The sequence below is a fragment of the Chamaea fasciata genome, unplaced genomic scaffold (genome assembly GCF_029207755.1).
Source record: "Chamaea fasciata isolate MVZ Bird 193981 ecotype frontalis unplaced genomic scaffold, bChaFas1.0.hap1 SCAF_5, whole genome shotgun sequence".
Lineage (NCBI taxonomy): Eukaryota > Metazoa > Chordata > Aves > Passeriformes > Sylviidae > Chamaea > Chamaea fasciata.
In genome coordinates this window covers 68103601-68123328 of record NW_027094090.1, presented here as the reverse complement: position 1 = coordinate 68123328, position 19728 = coordinate 68103601, and the positions used below count along the sequence as shown (strand labels likewise).

General features: G+C 44.3%; 1 protein-coding gene and 1 long non-coding RNA gene across 4 annotated transcripts in view; one reads left to right on the top strand and one right to left on the bottom strand.

Moving 5' to 3' along the window:
* Positions 1–9280, bottom strand: part of LRP6 (LDL receptor related protein 6) — a 103484-nt gene extending 94204 nt beyond the window's left edge. For all 3 annotated transcript variants that reach the window (XM_066184311.1, XM_066184312.1, XM_066184313.1), the window contains exon 1: positions 8904–9280. In XM_066184311.1, coding sequence (XP_066040408.1) covers positions 8904–8958 — 55 coding nt within the window. In that variant the 5' untranslated portion in view covers positions 8959–9280. The remainder of the gene's footprint in view (positions 1–8903) is intronic.
* Positions 9281–9696: 416 nt separating this feature from the next.
* On the top strand, positions 9697–11022 carry LOC136290299 (uncharacterized). The gene is made up of 3 exons (XR_010721080.1): positions 9697–9904; positions 10222–10369; positions 10814–11022. It is a non-coding gene; the product is annotated as an uncharacterized lncRNA (long non-coding RNA).
* The last annotated feature ends 8706 nt before the right edge of the window (positions 11023–19728 follow it).

Sequence of the window (19728 nt, the reverse complement as noted above, 5' to 3'; positions counted from 1 at the left end):
GAAAAGTTTCCAGACTGGTACAAGGATTCCAGAGCAGTCACTTATGAGGACTGTCCCTTCACTCCCTGGGTTTCAAAATCCTTCATCACTGCTCGTGCCTCTAAGAAATTCTGTATGTTTATCTTTTGCAAATGTTTGAGGTTTGCTGCTCAATTTGGAGAAGCAAGAACGAAAAGACTGAGGTAGCACTGGGAATAAAACCTGGGAGACTTGTATCAAATAAGAGAGACAATTTGAAAATTAACAAGAAGTCTTCCAAATAGCAGGGAGCCAGTCTCAAGAAACTTAGACAGAGACGGTTTAAAATTTTCAAGCAAACAATAAAATCTCCAGGAAATACATGAGAGTTTCAAGCACAGCAAGCAACAGGCCAGGATTTTGCACCAAGTTCTCTGTCACAGCACTTTCCCAATTTTTTCCATGGAATACACAATTCCATACATTTTTAAAAAATAAAAACAAAGAACTGACTTACTAGTACCCACCATTCCTCTTTCACTGTGAACAGAGAGCACCTCCTCTCTCTGAACCTCCTTATTCTCACAAATATACTTGCAGGACACAGCAGGCAACCAGGAATTTAGTAAACGAGCATGAGGCAGCCCAAACTTGGCAGAAAAGACCTTTCCTCCTCTTTTCAGCTAACCTGAAGTATATTCCTCAGGCTAAAGCCATGCAAGGGCTGTTCAGATGATAACTCAAAAGGCCACAGGAGCAGCAAGCCAGTGAAGGAGATGTGGAGCCATGCCAGTGTAACAGCAAAGACACCAAGCCAGGCAACAACAGCATTTGGATTCTGCACTAAACTTCACTGTTTTCAGGCCTTTGGCCAGATACTAGCTGCAGAGACCAAGACATCCTGCAGGATTAGCTGGTAGAAAGGCAGCAAGTTAGCCTTTAGCCTGCAAAATACAGGGGAGAAAATACCTTACTAAAGATAAAAGGATGGAGACATGAGAATGAGCAGAGGGAAAAAAAACACCAAACCAAACCAAACAGGACTTCAGGGAAAGACAGAAATACAGATCCAGGTATAAAAAGCCAACGGACCTGCCAGATTATAGCAAAAGCACTCATGACTGAAGTACACCACGAAGTTCCAGCCTATGACAGGCAAAATACTTTCTGAATAGCAGGCATCACCTGCCAAATCATCCCACTGGCAAGAGAGCCATAGAGCAGGATTACCAGAACGTGCCTCTTCTCAGTGCCAGGTAGCACACTCACACAGATCTTTTGTCCACCCTTCTGTAACATGGACTCCCCTGTTCCGAAGTTCTTTTGATTGCACTCCCACGGGGGTGGAACACAGTGCTTCAGCTCTGACATTTTTCTAACTGTATGCTCTGAATCTGCCTCGCTGTCAACAGGATGAGCAGAGAGCTGATGCTCCCTGGCCAGCTTGCAGCTGCACTGCCATAAAACACGACCACCTTCTGCCATGACCCTTCTGCTTACAGAGCAGCAGCAAAATAAAGGTGACCTGGCACTTTCCAGGGCCAACTGCAGGCTGTGGAAAGCAGGAAGGCTCCTTAGGGATGTGTAATCAAGTACTTCCGTGATCCACGTTAACGTCTGCAGAACTTCAGCATTATACAGCTCGTTTTCTCAGGTGTCCTCATAATCTCCCTTCGACACTCCTGCAGCCTTCTCAAGCAGCTGTCGGAATAACACACAGAGCTGCAGATGAAGTCATACCAGTTCCACACACACTGGCAATACCTCCCCAGTTCTACCGGCAACACCCATGTTTAAATCGACACTTTAATGAGAAAGTTAGTTAGCAAGCAGCTCTGCTCCTGCAGAAGAGAAGTCTGCTTTGCCTCTGCCAATGAGAGTCCCACATCTGAACAGGAATGGCATTCTGCAATCTAAACTAAGTGCTTGACAAGGAACACGCTGAAACAAAACGCTGCCCTTCACACCTTCTGGAATCACCTTTTCCTACAGCGCTCCTAACAGAGAGAAAACAAACCCAAAGCCTCGGCGGTTTTCCTCAGGAAGCTGTCGAAGCTGTTGAGTCCATTCACTAAAGGAGAGCACTGAGGCACAACACTGTGGTGCTGTGACAGCAGGAGCCCATTTCCCAAATTCTAGGAAGGTTAAAGGCCGCAGGACGCAATTTGTACACTCTGGCAAGGGTGTACAAATTCGCGAGGTGGGAATGCCCCCAGGTTTGTTGCTACTCTGGAGCAACTGCAGCTCACAATGTGTTCCAGCTTAAAGAGCTCACATTTGAGGGTGCACATCCAGTTGGGAATGGCCTGGGAGTGTTACTCCTACCAGCTCACTCACCTCCTTCGCTGGAGTGTAACCCAAGCACGCGGGAACAGCCCAAGCCACAGGATCTTACCCCAACCACAGTTAGTTCCACGTGGATCTAAGAATTCACACCCTCAACGGCAGCACACTTCCAACAAACAAGGCCTCTCTCCACACTGACAAGAAGTTCACAGGCATTGAACTGTTCTTAGGTGACTTTTCCAACAATTTATCCAGGGTTGCACACCAGTGTAAAGGACACTCAAAAAAATATTTCTCGAAGTGTGTCAGTTTGCCTCGCCAGGTAAAAACCAAATCGTTCAAAACAGCTTATTTGTTCCGTTTCGAGGCTGGGGGTTTTTGTTAGTTTAGATTCTTTTAAGCACTATCAGAAAGTTGCTGTAAAGCAGGAACTCTGAATTCAGCACAAAAGGCCCCACTTAAAATGAACAGTTAGGGAATGTTTTTAATGGGTAAGGAAAGATTTCCCACTCATATTGAAAAACATCCTTCAGTAATTTTGAGAATTATTGGACATCTAATTTTTATTTAAGGGAAAAAAACTGTTGTAGCATACTTTTAACTCTCATACTTTTAATATCCCTGCACTACTAATGTCAAATGTCCAATGGGCTTACATTAGATGTAATGACACATAGGAAAACCAAACAAACAAACCACCCCATAAAACAACACACACACACATATATATGCAGGATCCCTTGGAAAAGGTGAACCATCTTGTCTTTTTCACACTGAATGGGACTCATTTCTGGAAATCCAAAAGAAAAACAAATAAACCCATAAACACAAAACCACCCAACTTGGAATTATCTTACTTATTCATTTTACCATCACCTACAGGGTAAAAGCGTAACTGCTGAGCTTCAGTTAAGGTTTTGAGTTATAAGAACATCACTGCATTTTCTACATGGCCATACTAAGACTCACTACAAGCTCTACAAATTCCTACTCCTTTATTATTCTTAATATTCTTTCTCTGGGTGTGGACAAGAGGATTCTTGGATTTACAAAGTGTAAATATTTCAAGGTACACTAATACTATGAGTATAAGCAGGAGTTTTATTCCCTGTTTTGACAGAACAACTAAGAGAACAAAGCTTGAAATTCTCTGACACCTTAAATTTCTGTTACTTTCCACATACCCTTAACTTCCAGATTTCCAGCAAACACATCAAGCTACTTAATAGAAGCCTGAACTCCCTGACAATGGAGAATCTTTGTTATTAAAGAGTTCTAGAGGCACAAATAGTTAAAAAAACCTAACAAACTATAGTTCTCCTCTGGGAACAGATTGGGCAGAGAGGGGAAGAGTAAAGAGAAAAATATAAAGGTACCAGAGAGGAGAAAACAAACAATTTTTGATGAAGCAAAAATTATTTAGGTAGTTGATTAAAATTTTCTGTCTCAAATATGATTACTTTTCAAATCTGACATCAAGAACTCACACATGGCCCTCATAAACAGAATTAAAACTATAATCCCATTATTGCCGCGCTGATTATATCACAAGGGAGTAATTCTATTTAGGTAATGTGATCCTGTAACGAGATACTAAAAAAAAATCTGTATGAATGTTGCCATTTTCCATGTCTGTTTATATTAAAAACATTTCCTTATTGTTCTCTCCATATAAATACTGAAGCCCAAAAAAACATTCCATCTTTTAAACTGACATGCTTCTTTCTCCAAGTAATTTATAATATTTTGCAAAGGAAACAAAGTTTTACTAACTAAAGCACTGCTTCTTTTAACTTAGACTTTGACTGGTTAATTTCTTAAAAGAAATTAAGAATAAGGTTATTACAGACAAAGGCATTAGCAGCATTCCCATTCTATTCATAGACTTTGACTCCATTTCAAAATTGGTGGGGAACTGTGCCAACTACATGAAAATAGAAAGGTCTGGAGCAAGATAATAATGAGACAAACACCCCACCCTATTTTCATAACCATTTCACCAGAGAACGTATCCAAAAGCAGAAATGACAACAAGATCATTTCTACTTGCAAATGCAAGCACTGTGTTCTGAGTTAAGTTTATCCATGTGGAGCAGATAGCAAGTTTTTCACCTTGTGAATGTCCTGACATAAATATTTATAAACTACAAGGATATCTGGAGAGTTTAATGAAGGCTCTTCTGTGTCAGCTTGCCTGGCAAATATATAAATTGGAAAAGGTTGATTAATATTTAGTGTCAATACCCAGCATTTATGTACAACCCATGAAAGATCCAAAGCTTTTCCTTCAAGCCTTGGATAATTCCCACAAAAGAATGACACAGCCTCTTTCTTCGGAGCACTGTAACAAGTGGAACATACTCTGAAGAGTTGTTAGGAGAGCATGTACTTCCTTCACTGAACAGCAGAATTCCACTTTGGAGGAGTCACCACCACAAGTGCCAAATGTGAACGTGAGCAGACCATCCCTGAAGTCTGCAGGGCAGCTGCATCCCCCTCCACATCCTTCTAAGCAACTTACACCTCTCCTGGTACAAGTCCATCTGAGGGAAATTCCTTACCAACCTGAGGAGATGAACGGTGACAGATCAGAAACAGAGACCTGCTTGTCCCTGTTGTCCTGCCCTAGCCCACTCCCTCAGAGGGAAGAAAAAATATCTTCACTCTAGTTGGTTTGAACTATAAAGTAAATCCCATACTACATGCATTGCAGCAGATATTTTTGAGGCTGGCATTTTTGAAATGCGACATCATCATAAAGGTGGATTACAGATGTCCAAAGGAATCAGATTTCTCCAGGTCCCAAAGACAGAGCTTAAAAGGCTCCTATATGCCCAGACCTTAAAAAAAAAAAAGAAAAAGAAAAAGAAACAAAACCATTCTACAGCTTACCTAGAACTCTGGGAATGCAGGTTGAAGCAGTTCTCTAGGGAAAAAGGAAACACGAATACAATTCGTATAGCTGAGAAAAAAGATATTCCACCTGAATATCTTCATATAACTCAAGCTGAAGGAGACAAGAAGTCCTTTACCTGCATATATCTCTGACCAAAATTCCTTATACCTTCAGAACTTCCCTAAATCTTGTCAAAATGCTACTTTACCTTACTCCAAGACATCCCAAAAATTGCCATCAAACTTTTTAAAACCTAATTTTTCAGCTTTAAATAAAAGCTAAAGCAATCTGATGAAAACTGAACTGTATCACAGAAAAGCAATTGAAAGAACTGTGAAATTAATAGTGGGTTTTGGAACACCTTAGATCACGCTAATTTTAGACTATTCTGTGAAAAGATGAAAGAGGAAAATGGCAGACAAGGGCACACCGATTTCTGAGGAATCACACAATGACTAGAAAATGGTTGACTCAAGTTTGGGTGAAGAAATAGACCATGATTATTAATATATATATATACACTTCCAAGTCTTATTGTGATAGTATTGTACAGTCTCTAGGTGAAGAGACTTTTCACCTGAACGCAAAAACATAGTTCTGCCTGGAAAGGCCACATTTGGTCTCCAACCTGAGTGCTTCAGGAGTGAAAAACCTATTCCTCATCCCCTTCTCTGACTTCTGGTAGAAAAATAGATGCACACACCACCAAAGTTAAGCAAAGTTTCAAACACACCACAGCTTAGCAAAGTTTTGAACATTAAAGTCTTCTAAACAACATGCAAACGGATCTGTCTTTAAAAACAACCAAACCACAAAAAAGCATAAACACTCTGTTTATAAAAAGAGAAACAATGGATTAAAATCAATTATAACAGTAACAATATTTCAACGATAATAAGGGATTCAAACAAACTCTCTTCTGAACTCTAGGGAAGCACAGTTTTAAAATACCCATAACCAAAAAGGCATTTTCATTTCTTCACTCCCTGACCCTAAACACAGAGGTCTGTAACATTCAGTAGGTTTGCACAAATATCCTTACGAGATTTCTACTCAAACAAGAGCTTTATGCACCGCCTGCATGATCAGGGTTTAAAGCCAGAACAAAACAGCAACTGCAAGCTGACTGGAGAGCGATTTCAGGAAGAAAGCAAGCCATGAACACTGGTGGAGGAAGAACTCTCTCTATCACTTTTTAAAAAGCTGGAACCCCAGTTTCAGAGTTCTCTGCAGCACCCTGACAGATGCGGTGACAGGGCTTTTGCCTCTCTGCAGCTGTCAGCTATCTAACAATTATCTCTCTGATTGGTTTCACAGATGTCCTGAAGAACACCTCAAAGCTGCCATGGAGCAGCTCTAACTCCACTCCTCTGGAATGATACCCCAAGAGAGTGGCTCCAAGAAGTCCTGTTGGTCAGAGAGGTGGGAGCCCCATCTCCCAAATCGAACCGTGGGCCAAGAGGAGAGAACAGACACCAGCCACATCTTTCTTCCAGCACCTATAACACTAAAACCCCAAGCCCAAACCACAGAACCTCCACAGCAAGCTGTCATGACAGTAACCTCCTGTCTCTTTACAAATTCAAACATCATCAGTAGCATGTGGTTTATTGCAGTCCTTGGGTGATTTTTGAGACAGGTGCCTTGCTCTGTGCATCCATTGCTAGCCAGTAACGGCTTCACACCTCCTCAAGTCCTCCTTATGCATTTCCAGGGTACTGGTTTTATGCTTTTCCAGATTGGTAAGCAAGTCTATCACAGTTTCTTCAGAGTAACAGTTTGGTCCATTGGCCTTTTCTACAAGAATGGGAGGCTGGCTCTGGAAGCAGAGAGGATGCTGCTCCAACCTACAAACACACACTACTACTACATTTGCTGAGCTTCTGTCTCCAGCACTGTCAGCTCGGCATCCTCTACAGCACTGAGCCCACAAACCAAACAGTGAACTTCCTAACTACAACTCTAATTTCACGTATGAGCTTATTCATGCTCATGCTGGCACTGCCTCTGCCTCATTAAGGAACTGCTGACACCTCTTCTGAGCTCAGCGCATCTTACTCGAACCTACTCTACTTGCACGGACGCTGTTTATCAGGGAGGACGGATGCATTAAAATTTGATTTTTGTTTCTCCACGGTTCAGCTGCTCCCGCTGTTTATCGCTATCTAAAGTAACAATTAGCCAGTAGGAAAATTACAACTGTGTCACCAACAGAGGATTACAGCTTCAGGTAGGCAGTCAAACAGCAGGGCACCATGAACACGGAAGAAACAGAAATGCTGCTCAGCTACAAATGTCCTTGGCAATAGACAGAGGTGAGAGATGAGAAAAGAAACGACAGCCATACGATTTACAAACTGAACGCTGCTTCAAAGTATCCCATTAAGCACGAAGCATACAAGAATTTGCAAAAGCACATGCCACTACTTTGAGATTTGCAGAAATTACTGTAACAATACTAAGTAACACCACACACAACAGCTATCTCTGTGCTGTCATTTGAACTACACTGAACATCAAATTAAAGCCAAACACATGGTGTATCAAGAACGGCTATGATTGTTACTTATTAAAATAAACTAATCAGGAAAGAGTTTCTCCCTATACTCCAGAGCCAACTTAACTTTTAAAATTTGGGGTTTAACTGCCACAACGTAAGTATGAAAATTTACACACGCCATTGAAATAAATATATTTGTATCTCTGCAAACAGGATACAATATGGCAAACAGATGCACAGGGTTAAAAAAAAAAAAAAAAGGCTATGGATGAGATGAAAATCTTTGTTTTCCAGATTACTTACTGAGCAACTGGAGACTGAGCAGTTACTTCAACCTACACCACCTTTAGACTAACTTTCACCAAAACACTCTCATGGGGATGAACTCTCTAAACCAAGATGTGGTTGATTAACTGTTGGCAATTAATCTCTTGCCCACCTAGTGTGAAAAAAGTCAAAATCAAGTAAACAGAAAAATTATGTATGCAAGCACCACAGGGGATTTCTTCCCAGAAAGGCTGAACACAGATAATAGTTACTGAAGTTAAGTTTACAGCGTTAAAAAAAAAAAAAACCAAAAACAAGCCTGTTTTCTCTCAGACTGTGCCCTGCAAGACAAGAAATTTTGCTGGGAGTCGGGAAGCAGAACCAAAATTCCCAGCTACTTGAAGTAACATCCCCTCGGTAAAGCACTCGACTGCTCCTTTAAAGCTGCACGAACATCCGCGGTGGTTCACCAGAGGAACACAAACTTCTCTCAAGTCCCAGCTGAGCCTCCAGTGCTCCCCTCGCTGCCTCGGCTGCCAGGGCAGGGTGGGCGCAGCCCCGGCTCCCGGGCATTCCCCGCAGGACGGAACCGCGGGGGGACAACGGGACCGGCCGGGCCCCGGGCACGGCGGGACCAGCCTGGCACCGGCGGGGCCGAGCTCTGCCCCGGAGCCGCCGCTGCCCGCGGGCGGTGCAGAGAGACACGGGGGGAGCGGGCGGTACTTTGGGGAGATCCTTAAAAAAAAAGAAAGAAAAACTTGCAAACAACAATGGGGCGGCTCGGGACGCGGCCGGTGGCCGCCGGCAGGGCGGGCTGCTCCCGGCGCGGTTGGGGAAGTTGCTCGGGAGCCGGGAGCGAGGGAGGGAGCGCTGCCCCCGCGCCGGGCCCCGCGCCCCGCCGGCAGCCAGGCCTCGCCGCTCCCCTCCCGCACGCCCAAACATGGCCCCTCGCCACCAACCCGGCAACTTTCCCCCTGCCCCGCCCGCCCCGCTCACCTCGCATCAGGGAACAAAAACTGCAGGCGAGTAGGCTGCGCAGGACGGCCCCCATCTTCCCTCCCTCCTCGCTCTCACCGGCGGGGAGGCGGCGGCGGGGAGCAGCACCTCCGCTGCCAGTTCATGCTTCCAGGCGGGCGGGGGAGGCGGCGGGGAAGGGAGCGGGGGGGGGGGGAGAGGCGGGAGGCGGGGAAGGGCGGCCGCGGAGATTCCCCCCTCGCCGGTCCCTAGCAGGCCACCGGCCCCGGCGTGCCGCCGCGGGAGCGGGCGCTGCCCTCCATGCCGGCTGCTGCCGCCGCCGCCGCCGCCTCACCGCGACCGCCGCGCTCCTTCCCCCATCCACCCCACCGCCTCCGCCGGGCGCGCACAGGCGCAGGGATACAGTCCTCCTCCTCCTCCTTCTCCTCCTCCTCTTCCTTCTCCTCCTCCTCCTCCTCCTCCTCCCGCGCCGTGCCCGGCCGGCTCCCGGCGCAGCGCCCGCCCCTCGGCGCCGCTCCCTTCGGGGAGGGCCGGAGCGGAGGGGCGGGGGCGCGCGGCTCCGCTCTCCCGGGCGGGATGGCGCACAGCCCCGGCAGGATCCCGGCGGGGAGCGCGGCCCGGGGGGGGCTCCCAAAGGGAGGGAGGTGAGCGGGGTTACGGCGACCCCCGAGCGCAGGGACGGGGCGAGGTGGGGGGCGGCCGCATTCCAGCGGGACTACTTCGCCTCCCCTCGCCCCCTCCGCCGCCTGCGATGCGGTTCGGCCCTGGCCCGTGAGGACCGGGACTACTTTCTGCCACAGAGCTGTGGCGGCGTCCGAGCGGCGGCACAAAGGCTGCGATCCCCATCCCCATCCCAGAACGGGCTGCAGCGCCGGAGCATCGCCCGCGGGGGCGGGCAGGGTGGCAAAATGAACTCACGGTCCGTTCCCCCGGTGAGCAGACGGAAGAGCCACAAATCCCGGCCTTTGCCAGAGCACAGGGAGCGGGCGTCCCTCGCCGGCAGGAATTGCCGCCCGGCTGATGTAATGATGCGTGATTTATTTCCCGGCGCTTTCTTTGGGGGGCTGCTCTGCGTTATTGCCCCCCTTGCTAAACTCAATGTGGTGGGCTGGGTTTGTGCTGCTTTAGAGCAGTGTTGGCAGTAATAGGAGCGGCCAGTGTGCTGTGTTTAAACATAGCCTTTTCCCCTCTTGCGTTCAAGTAAACGTACCATTTTCCGTCTGAAGAGGCTAAAAAGTTAAGATTTTGTAATGCACCCTCAGCTGAAAAACACTTCCCTCCTTCCCTTCTTCGTTCGTTCCTAATAATGTAAAACGCAGCTCTCTTGCCTTTCCTCTAGATGAGAAAGTCTACTTCACGATTTCAACACGTCTAAACGTTTTCGTTAAGTCTAGACGTCTGCATCACGTTCTCCCTCCCTCACAGAATGTGACAGCTGGCGTGTAGAGTAATGATACGAAGCAGAACAACTTAGAGCAACGTTTGAGGTACTTACATTCCAAAATCGGTATTATTTTCAGGATTATTAGAAACTCGCTGAAGCATTTAACTTTTACCTCCATATCTGTTCAACATATATTTTCGTAGCTTTTCTTGTTATTACAGTAGGAGATAACATCTGGGCCAGATTAAAGGCCTGGGCATTGTAGGCTGACTCTAAAGGGCTCCTGGTGTCATGTGATGTTATCAGACTCTCAGCTTTTACTGCAGAAAAAAATTAAAAATAGAAGAAAACAGAGGTTTTGGTGTTGTTTTGTTGGTTTTTTTTTTATGAAGTATATTTTCAACCTTCAAGGTTGCAAAAATAGCTTCTGAAAATGTGAACAACTCAGCTCAACAGCAGTATCTGCCTGAGACCAGGTCTACATTACAACACTTTGTCCTTGACTGTCTGCTGGGTGAAAGAGCCTCCTCTGTTTCTGTGCTGTCAGGTGGGAGGATCAGCAAACTCGAGCGAGATCCACGTGGATAATGGATGGGAAGACTTGCCATACAAAAATGTACCCTGGAGAAGAGAGAACCTGCACCCAACCCTTGTTTGTCACCGCTAGATTTTGCAGGAGCAGGCAGAAGGAGCACGCTTTTTTGCTCATTTTCACTGTTTAATTGGAATCAAAAAGGAAAATGAGATTGTGGTTGATTTGGGGTTTGGTTCCCCCCCCCCCCCCAATAGTGTTTCCTTATACTTTTCCCATCCCTGTGGTGTTGCACAATCTGTTTTTAACCTCTTGAGAAGTATGGCAGATCTGTAACGAATTCTTTGCATCTTAATCATACAGTGCACAGCTGAGGAAAACCTCAAGCCTGCACCCCTGCACCACAAAAACACTTTTCTCCACATGCCATTCCCTCTCACATCTTACCTGTTTCTGCTGGAAACACTCTGGTGTCTTGACTGTCTCCCTTGGGAGCCTGATCCCCTGCCTGGTTGCTCTGACTCTTAAAGAAAGACATCTTCCTTGCTGCCCAAGCTGACTGGTTTTATTTTTAACTTTTGAACACAGATATGCTGTCACCCCTCTCACTGGTGTGCGTTTTGCCGTTTTTCTGTAATTCAAGCCCTTTCCTGCTTGGATTTCCTCTGAGACAGTTAATGATTGTTGGCTTCACCTCCCTCAGCCCACAGCCTGCCTAGAATCCTCCTCTGTCTATTCCAACCCAAGTATCATAAAATCATGGAATCATAGAATGGTTTGGATTGGAAGGGGCTTTAAAGAACATCTAATTCCAGCCCCCTGCCATGATCAGGAATACCTTTCACCATCCCAGGTTACTCCCAAGTCCAAGTCCAACCTGGCCTTGGACACTTCCACAGCTTCTCTGGGCAGCCTGTGCCAGGGCCTCACCACCCTCACAGAGAAGAGTTTTTTTCCTGATATTTGACCTAGACCTGCCCTGTTTCAGTTTGAAGCCATTCTCCCTTGTCCTATCACTACGTGTTCTTGCAAATAGTCCCTCTCCATCTTTCCTGCAGGCCCCCTGGAAGGCCCCAATTATGTTGCTGTCATGGTTTAGGAATGGTGCTCCCCAATTTATTGCTCCCACCAAGACTCTCCAAACCACAACCAAACCCCATGACTCTCCAAACCCCAGACCCGCACTCCCCTTTGCAGCAGGATGGAGAGGAGGATTGGAGGCACAAAAAAGGCAAAGGTCACGGGCTGGGGTAAGAACAATTCACTGGAAACAGCGACGCGATTAGAAAACAACAGTAGCAGCACTGTACCTAGTCACTGAGGTACACTGATCACTACCCCCTGCAAAAATGGCCTTTTTTTGAACCCTATTCCCCTTCAGTGCTTAGGATTCAAGACCAAGTGTGTCTCCTCTTTGTCAGTTTTACTTCTCATTCATAGGTGTAGAATTAACTCCATAGCAGAAGCTTTTACAAAGTAAAATAGGAGGCAGGATTAGCACGCACAAAAAAGCCTCCAACAGGCGTGATTTCTCTGAGATGATTATGTTCCTTTATTTGAGTTTAAAGTCAAAGTAAGTGGAGAGGGAACGTCTCTTTTATTTTAGTAAGAAGCTCCCCTTGTTGGTTGCAGTTATTTTCATTTTAGAAAGAGAAACCTTGGTTTGCTGGCTCGAATCTGGCTGAGGCTGAGAAACCTGGACAGCTTTACCCTTGCCTCTGAACTTGGATGGTGGCTCAGTGACACAAGAGCTTTCATGGGATTATTTTAAAACTTGAGTAAGTCCCCTGGTTTAGTTGGTGGCCCAGCTTCACAAGCAGTGGTGTCAGCCCCCAGGACAGCAAGGGGCAGCAGCTGGAGCTCATGAAACCAGCAGTGACTGCCAAAGTCACTCTGCTTTTGAACTGTGCTCCGAGTTCGAGTGGAGTCAGTGGGATCTTCTGTAGAACCAGAACCAAAGTCCCTAATGAGCAAAAGCTGTTAAAAGAAGATGGATGCTCAGCAAATGAATTTGTGGCTGCCCACATCACAGGAGCCACTATCATAATTAGCTTCCTCACTGAATGTTTCAGCAAGAATTAATGGGCATAGCGTGCTGAAATGCTGCTCCCTCTGAAGGCGATGGTAAAGTTCTCACTGATTTCAAAAGGCCCAGGGTTTCCTACTGAAACTCAAGCTCAAGTTCTCATGCCCCCAGCGGGAAAGTCTGTAGCACAGGAGCTTGGGAAATGGGATGCAATGTTGCCATCCAATGATGCCTGTTACAACCATTCTGGAGAATAAAATAGGACACTTTGACTTGGGACATCATCGTCATCTTCTTGCCACATTGCTTAGGTCGTACAGTTTATAAAGAAAAATGTTTCCTCCAACTCTTCCTCAAAACAAGGTTCTAAAAACCGTGGTAGAAATGCCTGACACAATTTATCCTGTTCCAGGTTCCAGCAGGTCCCCATCCCTCCTCATGTGGAGGACCCCAGAGCAGGAGGCAGGACTCCAGGTGGGGTCTCCTGAGAGCAGAATCACCACCCTCAGGGATCATGTTTTCCTTCTTGAAGTTCAGTTACAAGCATCCATACTTTCCCCCTCACTTTTCCTCCCATACCATGTGAACTGCACCTTTTTTCCCAGGATATAGGTGCCTTACAAGCAGATTTCCTTGAACAGAGAGTCATCTCTCTAGTCCGGCAATTTTCCCCAGGCATCAAACCTGACTTGCTTTTGCCGTTACTATCACCACAGTCAAATCACAGCAAAAATTAGCATTCCCACTAATTCTGGGGCAATTTTCCCATGAAATAGCCCATCAAATCCCCCTTTTTATCACATATGGAGCGGCCTTTTCTCCTTGCATTTCAATACTATTTTATTATTCCCCCCCAACTCTCCTGTCCCCGCCACATCCATCCTTTTTTTCCCCATCTTCTGCATCAGAAGAGGCTGCCTGGATGAGAACCGCGTTTCTTTGTGGCTAAAAAAAAAAAAAAAAATCCTTACAACAAAAACTTCACAGAGGAGAAGGTGCTTGAGTTCAGCAGCCCATACAGGCGAGCTAGTCTAACAGAAATCCAGCAATATCCCCACAGGGAAATATGAAATAAGGTGACCTGGAAGGCTTGGGCATTTTCTTTATGACTTTGGAGGAGCGTTTGGACTCCTGCTGATGGTGCATTCAAGGTCAGGCTGTCTACCTACTACCTCTTTTCTCCTCTCCCATCTCCCAGGGAGTTGAAAACAGCACTGCCTGAGGACACATCCTTCTTCAGCGGTCATGTTTTTGAGTGTGAACGATGCAGGATTCTGATTTTAATTTGGCACTGCCCACCGGACCACAGGGCAAGTCCGAGGCTTTCCTTTAGGAATATTTAGGAGTGGCTACATTTCAAAGCCATATTATAAAAATGTCATTTGAGAGAGTTACTGTTCTAAAATTTGTAAAGGGCTTTAATGCTATGTTGATACAGCGAAAACATCCTTTTAAAAGAGCTCACATTTCAGGCTGACAGACACCAAAACACTATTTTGTTTTAGCTTGCTCAGCTTTTCAAAACCAGTCAGCATCTGGGCTCTATTAACCATAACGTGCGTGCCTTTTAAGCAACAACAATTTAAGAATATTTCCTTTGCAAGCCGCTTCTCAAACCCCTTCAGCGTTTTGCAATATGCATAATATTTAACAATTCTGCTCTGCACTGCAGCCTTTGAAGTTTAAAAATTAGTTACTGGTAAAGCCTTGTCCATTTTCTTGCACTCTTTGAGGCACGGGGGTTAGTGACTAGAATTTATGCCTGTGGTGGAGAAAGGTAAGTCACTGTGTCACAATAATTAGCAATCTTTCCTACAACAGTTTTCAGTCTGTGTGTGTGTGTGTCTTGTGGTGTGACAAAACGTGTGTGTGTGTAGAGAAGAGCTCATTTCCCACCTGCAGTAGCCAGTTCTGGGCTAAAGTACTCCACCACAGAGTGCAGTTCATGGCGAGCAAAGAGACCCGTCCCTCTTCATTCAGACTTTGTGAGGAAGAGTCATATTTATATTTCCTATTTGGATTTCATATTTATAGCCATGTTCGTGTTATATTCGTGTTGATATTAATACCTTTATTTTTATGTTCATATACAAATTAGTCTGTAATTCAGCAAAGACACTAAGCAGCTCAAGGATATGGGTTTGGAGCATCAACGTGGTATCTCTTCAGGGGTGTTGTTTTTATGAGCTGCAGTCAAGTTCTCAAAATAGGTTAGAAAAGCACGCTGAGTTCCTCAGAGCAGGAAAGATTGCCCTCTAATGGTTAATCTCTGGGTTTAATGTCTGTGATGTTTTATGAAGTGCTCCCCTTCTATGTGATTTGTAAGGTAAGCTCACACAAATGCTGGAACAATTTATTATTTCAAGGAAAACCCAAATCTTCGTTATCCTTTTAACTGATGAATAAATTAAATATTAAAAAACAAAGATGAAGGCACATTCTTGGTAACATTTTCATTAAACTACCATTAGCCAGGGTTTCTCAGAGGAAGAGGAATGCCTCTGACAATTCAGAACTATTACTCACAATGAGTTTGACAAATTTTATATTTCACTGCGGGAAATGTTTCAGGGTCTGAAAAAACGGCATGAAAGACGATATCCAGTTTATTTCAGTACCATGAAAGTTCTTGTGAATGCCCTAGAGATCGGTCTGGTATGAGTGAACTTCAAGGAACAAAATTCTTACCTTAAAAAAAAAAAAAAATCTTTAAATCAACTAATCACAAAGCATTGCCTGTTGCAGCAGGGATGCATGTGGGTCCTTAAGCTTGCACTGGCTGCACATATAAAGGTTTCTGTGGCTTATGGCCTGTAACTCATTCTTCAAGTCATTGGGGGATGGAAGAGGCAATTATGTAGGGCTGAAGTGTCATTCACTGCCTTTCCATTTTCGTTAGTCCTTTGAATAATTTCCTTGCAGTGTAGATTTCAAGAAATACTTTTCCAATACAGCTGGCAACTAAATGTAGAGAAGTGACAAAGGAAAACTCAGAGAAAGACCCTGTCCCCAAAGATATTTATTTAAAAAGTAGTGGCTGCTATGAAGATGTTATTAAAAGATGATAATATTCTATTTTGGAAAAATTAGATTATATTTTCTCAAGAAGAAACAGTGATTACAGTGATGCTACCCAATCCATTCCTCATCCTTCCTTTTTCTACCCTCTCCCCAGTCAAACCCACAAAGACAGTATTTGGTCACATGGATCTTTGCATAAAGGACAGGGAATTGTGTCTAAATAGCCCCGACTCATAAAGCTCATTCCAATGCCTTTTTCAGTGTCAGAGCTTTGCAGTTAATGCAACTTCTGCTATTTTTTTTTCCATATTGCAATTGTGAAAAACCTAATACCTTTACAACAATTTGAAAAGGGCTTACACGGAGCAAAATCCCCGTTTAATCTCGGCATATTAAGAAATCTTTTTTTTTTTTTTTTGAGCAATACATTTGAAGTGCTATTTTCCCTAAACACTTTTTTCTTTCAAGAGAACCAAAGCTCTAAGTGTTGAAAGGAACTATGATTTAGAGTCCTAGCTTCATTTGTGGTTTAAGAATCCTGGCACTTCCACAGGAGGAAACGGCTAGGATAGGTGTGTCCTAAGGGACACTGTAGCAGTAAATCGTTCAGTGTAGGAAAAGGCATTTCAGTCACCACAGTAAAAAACCCAAAACAATGGGAACCACAGACCCAAACTTAAAGATAGGAGACAAAAATGTTTGCAGACACTTGGCCTTGTGGAACTTCTCATTGACATTTCTGGTTTAGGCACCTGTTGCTTTCCCCCCGTGCACCCCAGAGACCACAGCAAACTCCTTGGAACTACATAGGAGAACTAAAAGGCCTTTCCAAGAAAAGAGGGTAAAATGAGTCAGCTTTGGCTAAACCAAGAGCTGATTCCAACTGGTGCTGGCTTTAGCTGTATAAGCCCACTGTTGGGTGGAAGGATTTGCAGGCTCCCTGCAGGAAAATGAAAAGCAAAGAAAGAGTAAGAGAAGAGAGGCCCGAGCAGAGATGAGGGAATGCCAACCAGAGGAAAAATAAAAGCCCAAAACCCAAAAAAACCCACCCTCAAACTATAAAAAAACCCCCACAAACTACCAACAACAAAAAAAGTAAGAAAGAAGGAAAAGGAGCTGACTAAAAACCAGCAGCACCACAGCTCTCACAGATGCCACAGCGCTCACAAACTGCACAGCCAAACAGGACCAAAGTGGGACATGACCACTGTAGTAAAGAGATCATCTCATCCACAGTTTACTTGGAGGACCCAAACTAACCTGGATCCTTACTTGGAGGATCAAAAAAACCCCTTGCTTCTAGGATCCAAACACTTTCACACAAGTATTTCAGTAATGTCGCTGGATCTTGGGTTTCAGGGTAGGGAAAAAAAAAAAAGCTCTTTCATAAAAGCAAACAGAAAATTTTACTCAGGACCTAATTAACCATCAGGCAAGCCTACAGGAGATCTGTGTCATAGTGCGGGATTTCCACCATCTTTGCAGCACAAGAACGTATGTTTAAACTTGGTGCAATTTTTCCATCTAGGTGTTGTTGAGAATTGTTGCAAAAAATCACAGTGTCAAAGTCTAAACTCCACTGATCACATCCTTTCTTCAGTGCGAGTGGAAGCACAGAGAAACCCTGGTGATGTTCCCAGTAACTTTCAGCCAGAATTCAGCTGCTACTCTGAGGCAGCTGGTTCCAAAGCATTACAAGGAGTTGTTTTACCCCATATAACCGTCCTTACCATCATAGCATTGTGATGAAACACCTTTGAGGTCTTCAGAGTAGCTGTTCAAATCAGCAAACGTTTCAAAACATTCCTTGTGGTTTAGCCAGTTGTCCTGGATGTTAGCTGCTTGTTAAATTTCTTTGAGAAAATACAGAGTGCAAAAATTAACTGATTACTACTCCTGGATGTTATTGATAGGACGGAATTTTCAATTTTCTTCATCAATTTTCTATTAAACCAAACTGAACCAAAAAGAAAAGGGATCAGAACAGCTTGAACATGGCATATCTAAACTCTTGCCACTTAAGAAAATGACATTTTATAGGATTGAAGGAGAGGAGTAAGAGAGAAACAGAAGAGAAGTTAATTTTTTAAAAAAGGCCTGAGGGTCATGCATTAAGTGAGCCAATATACAGGAAACAGTGATCAAGCATAGTTGTACTGAAACTTAAAAATACTTTTATACATTGTTCATGATACCAAACACAAAAGTGACAAAGAGCAGCAGTTTTATGCTTTGACATCCTCAAGAAGTGAAGACACCTAAAGGATAAAAAGCAAATTTAGACTGTGAGATTGAGTGTAGGCTTTCTGAAGAGGAAAAAAAAAACCCATTCAATATATCCTAGCCCTTCAGGGGACATACCTATCAAGACACTGGGAAAGCATCTGGGAACAGCATGTACACTCCTGAAAGGATGTGCAAGGCTTCAAGGATGAGGGGCTGCAGCCACCCCACAGCCATCAATGAACGGGAAGGTAGAGAAGTGTTTTACCTGTATGAGAGGATGAGTAATGCACAGGGAGAGCACAGCTGTCTAGGCCCATTTCAGGAGGGTGACAGACAGAAAAAAGTCTACAGGAGTACAGCTCTGTGTGTGATGGGACACTGCGTGGGAACTGCTGACTGCAGCACTGGCACTTTAAACTCCACATTTGTATCGGGATGGAGTGTGGGATGGTAGGATCAAAGCACGTCATCAGATTCAAATCCACTAAGATGGTTTTGCAGGAGGCAGGAAAGCAAGATCCAGTTTTAAAACCACCTTCTCATGTAATTCTTTTTTTTTTTTTTTTCTTGGTCGTTTTATTTCCTTGTTTATTTGTTGGGTTTCGTTAGTTGGTTAGTAATTTACCTGAAATGATCCTGAGTATAAGCATTCCCTACTCCTGCAGGAGTTAAAATGAACTGAAGCACTATTTGCAGAGAGCACACCATGCTGAGTTTGTAGCCCTTTGAGGCAGGGACTTTGCACCCTTCTCATCCATCTCAAATAGAGCTGCAATTTATTTCTGTGTGATTGTTTGCCGTGGTTATAAAATTTGGGCTATTTGCTTTACTGTACAATACCACAGGACAGTTTTTTTCACGACAGTCTATATTTACACACCTTATGTTTGCTCAGCACTATAAAAGCAACCACATGAAAACAAGCAGCTACAGGAATTTGAGACACTCTTCCAGGTGACAAAAGTCAATCAGCTTTTGGCCTCCTGCCATAACAGAACTGGTTACCTTCAGAAAGAGCCACCCCAGTGTGGGGCTTGTCATCACAGCGTGGTGATTAATGATCCAGTTCCATGTGTGGTGCACAGTGAAGACCACGGGAGGTGTCAGTGGAAAAACTGAAGAGTGCACAGAAGTTTCAGCGTTGGAAAGCAGAACAAATTGGATGGATTTTTTTAGTTACTTTGTCTCGCTCCTTTTTTGATTCATAATACAAGACCAGGCAAATAAATAAGCTCCAAAAATCCACGTAATAAAGCATCACAGTCAAAAGAATGATGCTGGGAAATCTCTCCCCTTCTCTGTTAACTGGAAATGCCAATACATGACTAATAATGCAACCTGATTCAACGTAATTAAAACAGAGAATATGCTCAGGCTTGTTATCTTCTACATTATATGATACTTTTCATGATATGAAAAGTTTCAAAAATGTGTGTGTATATATATCCTCCACCCAGACCCTTCCAATAAACAAAAAGCTTTCCTTCAAAACCTTTTTACAGTGAAATAGCCGTAGTTTGGGAAGTTAAAAACCCAAACTAATTAAAACTTTTTAAAATCATCACAAATCCTCGTAACTTGTCAATTCTATCTAATAAACTGTTGTTGCCCTCTAGTGTTCAAACACAGCTTGTTAAGCCCCTCCGGAAAGATCCAA